General features: G+C 35.0%; 1 protein-coding gene across 1 annotated transcript; it reads right to left on the bottom strand.

Moving 5' to 3' along the window:
* Positions 1-5,474: 5,474 nt before the first annotated feature.
* LOC129940344 (tubulin gamma-1 chain-like) lies at positions 5,475-9,868 on the bottom strand. Its single transcript, XM_056048655.1, has 5 exons — positions 9,711-9,868; positions 9,438-9,640; positions 8,785-9,375; positions 8,517-8,651; positions 5,475-6,480 (listed from the first exon to the last, which is right to left on the bottom strand). Exons 1-5 carry the CDS (start codon positions 9,757-9,759, stop codon positions 6,112-6,114), a joined length of 1,347 nt encoding a protein of 448 aa, XP_055904630.1. The 5' UTR covers positions 9,760-9,868; the 3' UTR covers positions 5,475-6,111.
* Positions 9,869-10,564: the final 696 nt, after the last annotated feature.

The following is a 10,564-nucleotide window of genomic DNA, read 5'->3' on the forward strand; positions in this document are numbered from 1 at the left end:
AAACGTGTAGAAAAAAAAAACTTAATGTTCATGAGTAGCACGCGTCAAATAATGCACCACCGCACCACACCGCCCATTTGAACCCCGGATTCGAATTATATACTCGCTATATCAGTATCGTGCTTCTAGTATTTATAATAAAAGTGTGCCACATTATATGCTGCCTTGCAACCATCAATTGCAAACTTCATGCAACAACACTTTCATGTTAAATTTTTCATCTAATAATTCAGGCTTCACAGACTCTTATGGAGTCCAGAGTGCAACGTGTCTTAAGGCAAAATGACAGCACCAAGGTATAGCTTAGTATAGTATAGGTACAATAAGCCATCATCTCAGAGATCTCAACAAAATACTAGTCTCGTCGTCGCGTCGTCGTCATCGTAGTCGTCGTTGTCGGCGACTATAAGGACCGCAGCGGCGGCGGTGCACCGGATAGCTCAGGCCCACTGTTTACTGCTTGCTGCTCGATGATTTAAATTGTAGCGGCAAGAGCAGCAATTGTTGCAATTGCAACGAATTATTTTGTTTTCTATTCTTTTCGCCTCCTTTTGTCAGTGATCTTGGGTTATGACTTATTGGCTTGGCACGGCACCTAAGACAATTACTTCACCTCGAAAGTTGAATGAACAAAAAAAAACTCAAAACTGGGGTGTCTGTTGTCTGCATGCTTTATTGTTGTCGTTGTCGCTCTGCAAATCTCGTACCGGGTGGGGTTCATTTTTATCCACTCGTTCGCTCTCTCACTCTCACCCACTTCCTTCCATACAACAATCGATGTCAACCTCTTTTATCTTCGATTTATTTGTCGCATGGTGTCACTGAGATTACGGGCGAGCGGAGCAGCCGACGATGCGGGACAATCAAGCACGAGATGTCAACATCCGTGAATGTGTAATTACAGGGCGTCGTCATTGTTGCCGTTGTCGTCGTCGGTTGGTTGTTTCTTGCTCCATTCAATCCTCGGTTGGTTAAGGTTCTGAATTCTGATGATGAAGTACATGGAGGCCATGACGGCAAATTGAAAGTTTAAAAAATAATAAATTTTACTTATGACTGTGGGTCACATGAGTCAGGGACTAAATCCTTTCGTTTTGGGGCACCACCACAAGAACTCGTACTCGTGCCCATATGAAAATTTGGGTTGTTTGGATTTCTCCCGAGCTGAAAACTTTGTTCCATTACACATTGACTTCACCTTGACCTTCATTACGTGCGATAAAATCGTATAAAGTGAAACGCCTGTCTTTAAGTTTCTTTTTGGGCGAGATTCAATGTGGACGAGTATTCACAAAATAAGAATCAAAAAATTAACAACAACAAAAATATGTGTAGGAAGGGGTGTCATATAATTTATGCAAATAAATTATTAATTTTTTTTGTCGCTTAAAGGCTTTAATGCCAAAGCCCATTAAAATAAAAATCAAATTGACGCCAAGTTCTGAGCTGCGCTGAGCTGAATTGAGTCGGGACTTAAAAAACCAACAACAAAATAAAAATAAGATTGAAAATAAGAAGGTGAAGGTAAAGTCTCGTCTTTGCGTCTGGGATGAGTGAGAATTAGGTGGGTGAGCTTTGGGATTTTAAACAAACAAATGTATCAAACATTGGGTGTGAAAAATTACTTCAATTATGCCACACAGTGAACATTTTTAAATAATAAGAAAAATTTAAGATAAGGATCGAACAATAAAACTTAATTAATAAATAAGATGACATTATTATTCGGAACCCTGCTGGGATTCTCCTGGCACACAGGTTGGTTGGTAGGTAGGTGAATGGGGACTTCTAAAAATAAACACATGATTATAATTAAAGTCAGTAGACCATCAACGATGACCGCATTTGGCCTTTCTTTTTTAATTATACAAACAACAACAAAATACAAAAAAGTAAATAAAAGTCATAATGCATAACCCATTAGCCATAATATTACTAACATTATAAATTGTCACAGGTTATTTGCTTTGCGTATATTATTGTTCAACCGAAACGTAATTTAACAATGCAAACAAAATAAAATACGTAGCTGTAGGCCAATAAAGTGAAAAAATAATTGTTAAATACTGTTTTATTTTCCAATAACTCAGTGATTTTGTAGTGAAATAAAAGGAAAGGAGGTAAAGTTAAAGGACATAAACCATCATCGTATTATATTTTACATGTGCTACTATAATGCTAAGATATAATTTAAATAAAAACCTTGACATTTATCAAGTAAAACAGTTACAAAACAGTTAAAAAACAATAATCAACTAACGATTTTGTGATGCATTTATGATTTATTCGTTAACTGACAATTTTTAGACAACCTTGCACTCCAAATAATCTTCCAAGAACTCAAATGTGAATCAGAAATCCTCCCTTATTCTAATCGCGCTGCACAAATTCATCAACTTTTAACCAATGTACGCTGAAAATTCCATCTTACCAGATTGTGCCATGGATCCCCAATAAATGATCCTATGGGACCAATCTATTTTCGTACTCGTACTGTGATGAGAGTTTGTAAAGATCGAAACATTCATAAATCTTCTGGTTAGGATGGTATTACACTATTATTCTGAAGAGGTGTTCTTCCACGCTAGCAAAACCACTGCTTAAGCTTTTCCATCTATCCTATTCCTCACGTCTGCATTTTTTCAACCAATCCCAAAAAAAGGCGAATTTTCTTCTCCCGCAATTTATCGACCGATAGCACTAACGTCCCTTCTTTCTAAGATCATGGAAACGCTATTTAATTATCAACTCAAGAAATATATTGAGGCAAAAAAGCTTCTTAATGACCGGCAATACGGCTTTAGTAGCAATAAGTCCACTGGTGATCTCGTGGTTCATCTCAAAAAATCTTGTGGAATTCAATGCTTGGAAAACGCTATGCTGCCTTGTATCGTTAAAGCGAGATAAACCCTCTTTGCCACTATCTATTAATGGCATTTGCATCAACTAAAAATCTCGACATGCTCGTTGTTGCTGAGAAAATTAAAACACAAAATAATGTTTCTATAAGCGGTACCTTTCCAGAGCAATACAAAAATATGTTTTTCTTACTTAAAAAAGCGACGGTTAAAAAATCTGTCGGTTTGTTTTTGAGAAAATTCGAATTTTCGTTTTTTGAAAAATCAAGGGAGGTCTGGAATTATTAAGGGAGGTCTGACAAAATCAAGGAAGGTCTGGAGATTTTAAGGAAGGCCTAGAAATATCAAGGAAGGTCTGGAAATGTCAAGGGGGATCTATGAAAATCAAGGGAGGTCTAGAAATATCAAGGAAGGTCTGCAGATTTCAAGGGAGGTCTAGAATAATCAAGGGAGGTCTGAAAAATCAAGGGATATCTGGAAATATCAAGGAAGTTTTGGTGATTTCAAGGCAGGTCTGGAGGTTTTAAGGGAGTTCTAGAGATTTCAAGGGAGGTCTGGTGATATTAAGGGAGGTCTGGAGATTTCAAGGGAGGTTTAGAAATATCAAGGTAGGTCTGGAGATTTCAAGGGAGGTCTAGAAATATCAAGGGAGGCCTGGAGATTTCAAGGGAGTTCTAGAATAATCAAGGGAGTTCTGGAAATATCAACGAAGGTCTAGAAATATCAACGGAGGTCTGGAGATTTCAATTGAGGTCTAGACAAATCAAGGGAGGTCTGGAAATATCAAGGGAGGTCTGGAGATTTCAAGGGAGGTCTAGAAAAATCAAGGGAGGTCTGGAAATATTAAGGGAGGTCTGGTGATTTCAAGGGAGGCCTGGAGATTTCAAGGGAGGCCTGGAGTGGAGATTTCAAGGGAGGTATAGACAAATCAAGGGAGGTCTAGAAATATCAAGGAAGGTCTGGAAATATCAAAGAAGGTCTAGAAAAATCAAGGGACGCCTGGAGAATTCAAGGGAGGTATAGAAAAATCAAGGGAGGTTTGGAAATATCAAGGAAGGTCTGCAGATTTGAAGGGAGGTCTAGAAATATCAAGAGAGGTCTAGAAAAATCAAGGGAAGTCTGGATATATCAAGGGAGGTCTGAAAATATCAAGGGAGGTCTAGAAATATCAAATAAGATCTAGAAATATTAAGGGAGGCCTGGAGATTTCAAGGGAGGTGTAAAGATATCAAGGAAGATCTTGAGATTTCAAGGGAGGTCTTGAAAAAATCAAGGGAGGTCTGGAAACATCAAAGAAGGTCTAGAAATATCATAGGAGGTCTGGTGATTTCAAGGCAGGTCTGGAGATTTCAAGGGAGGTCTAGAAAAATCAAGGGCGGTCTGGAAATATCAAGGGAGGCTTGGAGATTTTAAGGGAGGTCTAGAAAAATCAAGTTAGGTCTAGAAATATCAAGGGGGGTCTGGTGATTTCAAGGCAGGTCTGGAGATTTTAAGGGAGTTCAAGAGATTTCAAGGGAGAACTGGTGATTTCAAGGAAGGTCTGAAGATTTCAAGGGAAGTCTAGAAAATCAAGGGAGGTCTGGAAATATCAAGGGAGGTCTGGATATTTCAAGCTCTAAAAAAATCAAGGGAGTTCTGGAAATATCAAAGAAGGTCTAGAAATATCAAGGGAGGTCTAGAGATTTCAAGGAGGTCAGGAGATTTTAATTGAGGTCTAGAAAAATCAAGGGAGGTCTGGAAATATCAAGAGAGGTCTGGTGATTTCAAGGCACGTCTGGAGGACTAAAGTTTTAAAGGGAGTTCTAGAAATATCAAGGAAGATCATGTGATTACAAGGGAGGTCTTGAAAAATCAAGGTACGTCAATTTTGAAAACTACCGCGGAATAAAAACCGAAAATTATGATTTTCCACAGCAGTTCACGAAATATAGCAATAGGTGATTAGTTCTTTAACGATAGTAGAATATTCGTTGTTAAAGAATTTAAGTGTTTGGGAATTAAAATAAAGTGTCACAAAATCTTTGATGCTGTCCAAAAAAAACACCGTTTATAACCATCTGAAACAATTGTTTGCTTCAAGTTTTAATTTCCCTAGCAATTCTATCATTTCAGCTTTTTATCGATTTATGAAATGAGAAATAAATATTATATGAAAATCAATTTGACATTTGAGTTATCATTTTCCAGATTTTGAGTGAAACTCTGATAAAATGTCATAGCTTCAACCTTAAGAATATTCTACTGAAAACTGAACAGTTACACTAACACGATTTACAATTGTGTTCCATTCGCATATTTTATTTAACATTTTTGTATTGACAAACTTTCAAAATTAAAAAAATAATAAGACAAATTTAATTTCGTGAAAATCCCAGTTTCACCGCGCTTATTTTTGTCAATACTTAAAGTTTGGGTAAAAATTTTTCCAATTTGTAAACAATTCTTCACTCCTGTGAATACAGCTTTAAGAACCATAAATTAACGCAAACATTAATTTTAAAATACAAGTATTTTACAAAACGTATTACTAACTGATAGTCGTAAAATTCAGTCAAACCAATTAAATCTTTTTCTGACCAATTTGTCTTTTTTTATTTGATTTTTCAGACCACCTGGTGGAACCTGCTAACTGCTCTGTTGGTTCCAAGGAACATACTTTTAAGGACAAAATTGTATTTGGACACATTAAATATGGCAAAGTTTAATCTTACTATTTCCAATAACATATCGTCTATCGAAATACTCAGTCAAGAAATAAAAATAAGTAAGTAGGTGTTATTCCAATGCAATTTATATTTATTAACAGTTTACTGATTTATTACAACTTGCTGCTTGCGCATAAAAAGGCGTTCGAATTTAATTTAATATCGCTAGATACTGTGAATTACATATTTTTTTCTTTTTTCTTATTTATTTATATTTATAAAGTCAACAGCGAAAAATTTAACAACCTACTAAAAAATACCAAACCAATCGATTATTTAAAACCACGTATCTAATGTACGTTACCATAGTTATGGGTTATATGGCTATGACAGGTTGCCTGTGGCCAGATGGAGAGAATGGAAAAAGAACGCCTTCACGGTTTGATTCTTTGATAGAATTATATAGCTTTCGATAGTGCAGTCATCGATCTATACTAAATTAAATAAGTTTTTAATCGGTTTTAAGTGACAGTTTATTGGGAAAGTTCATAATGTCGGACTTAGACTGTCTCTTTTTATTTTAATTTTCCAACAAAAAATAATTATATTTAATTAAAATTCAAATAATTAGCTTGTGTAGCAGCTTCATACTCCAGAGCTAAATTATTGACAAAATCTCTGGATAAATCCAGCTCAGCTAGATCATCTTTGAACATATCCTCACGTTTGAATTGATCCAAGAAAGCTCCACGTTTCTTTAGTTTGTCATATTGACTCAATGATCGATTGAAAAGTGAACTTATTCCGGTATGATTGGCCAACATCAAACCGGATACCTTGTGACTGCTTTGAACATAGGGACTACTGCGCGAAAGTGCTACTTGTATACTTGCCGGTCCCCATGGTATAAATTGAGCTAATTTACGTTCACGAATGCGTTGGAGGGATTTATGCACCTGTGTCGGATCAACTTCACCCTGAAAATAAATCAATTATCTGTCATTAAAACTTTGCTTTTCCATTGCTAATCGAATCATTTTGTTTTAAATCTTTTAATGTGTCAATTTCCAAAATTATTGGATTCCATTGGGGTCAAATAAATTAATTTACTTTTGATCTATATATCTACAAATTTGGAAAACATATTACGCGGCAATAACAATACAAATATAGGGCCTATTTCTTTTTACCCTAAGCACTTTAAATAAGTTCTGAGCATAAGTTAAGCAGAGTTCATCGATTTATTTATTAAATACACTTAAGAATTAAATTGTCAATAGTTTTAGTAATTGTCATCTCAAGTTCTGTCCTTTTATTTAGAGCTCATAAAGCGCCCTACAAGCTGGTTCAGAAAAATAATCACAAACCGAGCGCTCTGATGTACATATCTAAAAAAATAAACACATCATATTTTGACAGCTCACTTCCCTGCTCGAAACTCAAAAAGACAAACGCCTATAATTACCAATTGTCAGTTTGTTAAGTGTAGTTTTCATTAGTGTTTAAATAAATTCGATTCACAATGGCTGCGTTCAATCTCGTGTTGGATAGGGTATCTTGGATAGGTGGATTTTTAGACAGCTGTCAAAAAATAAAAACAACTTTCAGTTGTTCACAAAAAGCAGAGAAACATTTAAGCTTCGAAGTCAAAATTGTTGTAAGATAAAACATTTAATGGATAATTCAACTGATCCGTCGGATTGGTCATCTACAAAACGAGAACAAAATACGTCTATTTTGAAATTTTAAAAAATTGATCATAATTACGTTCTGAAATTCTGAGGCAAAAAGCTTTTTTATCGTCTATTATGTACAGAACATCCTCAAATACAACTTCTACTAACATTTTGTACCTTTTTGTTTACCAACAAATACAAAAGCTGAAATCAATTTTCAAGTTTCTTGAAATTCAACCATGTGTTGAATCAGCTGTTCTATCAGATACCTACATACCCCAGAAATTCTTGAATACCTTTGGATTCCTTTCTTGACATCTCAGCTGTTTTTGATCAGCTATTATTTTACACGTAAAATACTAAAAAAAAAAAGTTATCCTGATACCCTACCTGTCTGAGATTGAACTCAGCCAATTTTTTCACAAAACATCGGAATATTTGGTAGCTGTCAGTGTGACAGGATTTGTTATCACATATTTGATTTCTACAGTTTATATATCTAAAAGTTTTGAGAATTTTCTCTGGCAGATTTACACAAATTAGCTTTTCTTACAGCAATAGTGAGAAATGTTGTTTATTTTTCTGAAAATACAGAAATCTCTGTAATCTATGAAATGCAATGGGGTTTTTCATGGGTAAAGTAAATTAATTTATTTTTGATTTAGATCTGTCAAAATATAAATTCCTTCTGGTTTTGCATTCCAAGGGTCGAAAGAATTGATTTTATTCTGATATAAGATCAAATATAGAGATCTTGAGTTTTAGACAGATTAACTCCTTATGCTTATACAATTTAAAAAAATGTTTAGCTAGAAATGTGACAGCTTTAACGCATTCGTTAACACGTAGGTACACAAAAAAATCAATTTTTGAAGGAAATCTCAATTTACCCATTGAATTTAAGGTCGAGATCTGAACTTTCCGTTCGAGTACGCCATTAACGTTTCAAACGACATAAATACGTAAAACAATTTATTAACTTGCAACCGACTTTATAGATCTGTTCTAAACCTTGACCAAAACTTCCAATTGTCAACAATTGTTGCTCAAATGGTGTTCCATGTATACATTTGGTTATTTTGGACTCAACGAATGCTCATGAGAGAGTAAACTAACATCCCGTCTTGAAAAATTCTGCCCAAGAAATTTTTTTGGGAGGAAATTATGGAGCTGTCAATTGTAATATTGCGGTACGTAAATTGATGAAACCATACTTTTTGTCAGTTTTCCTCTCTTTGAGAAATTTATCCCCACTCTTCAAAATTTGACGGACCAACAATTTTTGCCCAAAAATCTTGGTAACAGGCAATTTATTGAAAAAAGTTAGAATAATTTACCTGAATTATATTTAAAATCGATATATAACAATGATGATTCGTCTTATCCGGTCCCATTGACACCATCATGTTTTTCGGCTGAAGCAGACGCCTCATCACATCAAGCACTGTTGTCTTGCGGACGTTTATAGTTTGCTAAAAAATAAATCCCTCATCAGTCAAAATTATATTTACTTGTCAAACATTCATAATGGTTGACACTTTCGTCAACGGCATCATTGTGACATTGTGACAAAAAAAACGTCATATGAATCTTTAAAAAACTCACATCATGCTCTGTGGTCAGAGGAGTATACCCGGTCATCAAGAAGTGCAATTGAGGTGTAGGAATAAGCGGTGCAGTCAGACCGATCATGTTGTTGTTCATATACGACGGATAGCGCAATGTTGTCGTGCTCACTGACATAATCGTCGAAACCAATGTATTGATCTGAGTAAAGCTCGGATTTTCAATGTGCAATCGATCAGTGGCAATTCTATTCAACGCTGTATTATCCAACACGACAACACAATCAGCACTCTTGGTCAATCGTTTCAATGTCAACATTGAATTATACGGCTGCACAACGACGTCACTGATCTCGTCCTGATTAGGAAAAACACTGTAGGTCTGAAGTAGTTTTTTCGGGAAACGATCAGCTAATCGTTCCATAATATACGATCCCATTCCCGAACCAGTTCCACCAGCAATCGAATGACAGAGCACAAATCCCTCTAAACTGTCACTACCTTCAGCTTCACGATCAATTATATCGAATACTTCCTCGTGTAGTTTTTCACCTTGGCTATAGCCAGAAGCCCAATTGTTGCCAGCTCCACCACCATGTTTTGAGAGAAATACATTCTCTGGATTATAAAGCTTTGAGAAAATATGTTTATGTGAATTTCCACTCTGTGATAACTTGGACTCCATCTTCTTACCTTGGCATATGGAGAACTCATGATATTGTGAATGACTCTCGGCTCTAAGTCCAATAAAACCGATCTTGGAATATAATGATTGTCATCAGCTTGATAGAAGAATACATCTTTTCTATCCAAGCCATCACTGGCGAAGTCCTCTAACACGCCATTAGGTGAGATTCCATGTTCGAGACATAAACGTTTCCAGAATTCAAAGCCAACTTTAAAGAATATATATACATTTTTGTCTACTTGTGGAACTTATGTGGGGAATATTGTGGTGGTTCTTACTTTGATTCCCACATTGACCCAATTGTAAAGTTATTATTTCACTCGGCATATTTTATAAACTATTAAAACTAAATAAATTAACAAATAATAAAATTTCCAAGAACATACAAGTTTTTTTACTGACAATAACAGAGTAACGGGCTGTTATGTGTCACGTTATCGAATCTTATAACGGCTTTCTGTTAATCATAATCAAACAAAACTGCCCAGTTCAGATTAGATTAAAGATCGCAACCTTATTAAATAAAATTGCATTTTCAAATGGCACAGTTTTCTGTCAGTTTCTTTTTAAAATAAACATTAATCAATTTAATACAAATATTTTGTTATTTACATCTGTCATGTATGTAATTGTAACAAATTTTTTGACAGGAATGGTGGAAATATTAAGAGTTGGGCGTTCTATCGAATTGTTATCAATAATGTCATTTATGTCAAAAATAAAATCTTACGAAATTACATGAGAGGTAAAAAGTAAGATGACGATTAGTGACATTTTGTTACGTTTAGTTATGTGACAATTTTATGTATAAAACTATGTTTGCATTCTCAGAACTGTGACAGCTCTTAACAACAACTTTTTTCAATAACAAGTTCAGGCGACATAATGGACTTGAAAGTAAGGCAAGTTCTTAATATTTGAAATGCGAGATGTCAAAATGATGCATTAAAACTGTCAATTTTTTGGGAAGTTGACTGGGAAGTAAGTCAAGAAAAATCTCCCTAACTATCAACTCAAGTGTACTTACATAGGTCAAAAATGACATTTTATTGTGTTTTTTTCATTCTACTGAGAGTTGAACTTTATTTCTCTATGATTGATTTTTTTTATCAAGTTTTAAAAGAAATATTCA

The sequence above is a fragment of the Eupeodes corollae genome, chromosome 1 (genome assembly GCF_945859685.1).
Source record: "Eupeodes corollae chromosome 1, idEupCoro1.1, whole genome shotgun sequence".
Taxonomy (NCBI): Eukaryota; Metazoa; Arthropoda; class Insecta; order Diptera; family Syrphidae; genus Eupeodes; species Eupeodes corollae.

Bases quoted from the DNA above. Each gene is read 5' to 3' on its own strand.
- LOC129940344 (XM_056048655.1), bottom strand. From the start codon at position 9,759: ATGCCGAGTGAAATAATAACTTTACAATTGGGTCAATGTGGGAATCAA. The intron at 9,641-9,710 runs GTAAGAACCACC...TATTCTTTAAAG, and splicing joins GGGTCAATGTGGGAATCAAA to TTGGCTTTGAATTCTGGAAA. The intron at 6,481-8,516 runs GTAAATTATTCT...ATTTATTTTCAG, and splicing joins CGATTTTAAATATAATTCAG to GGTGAAGTTGATCCGACACA.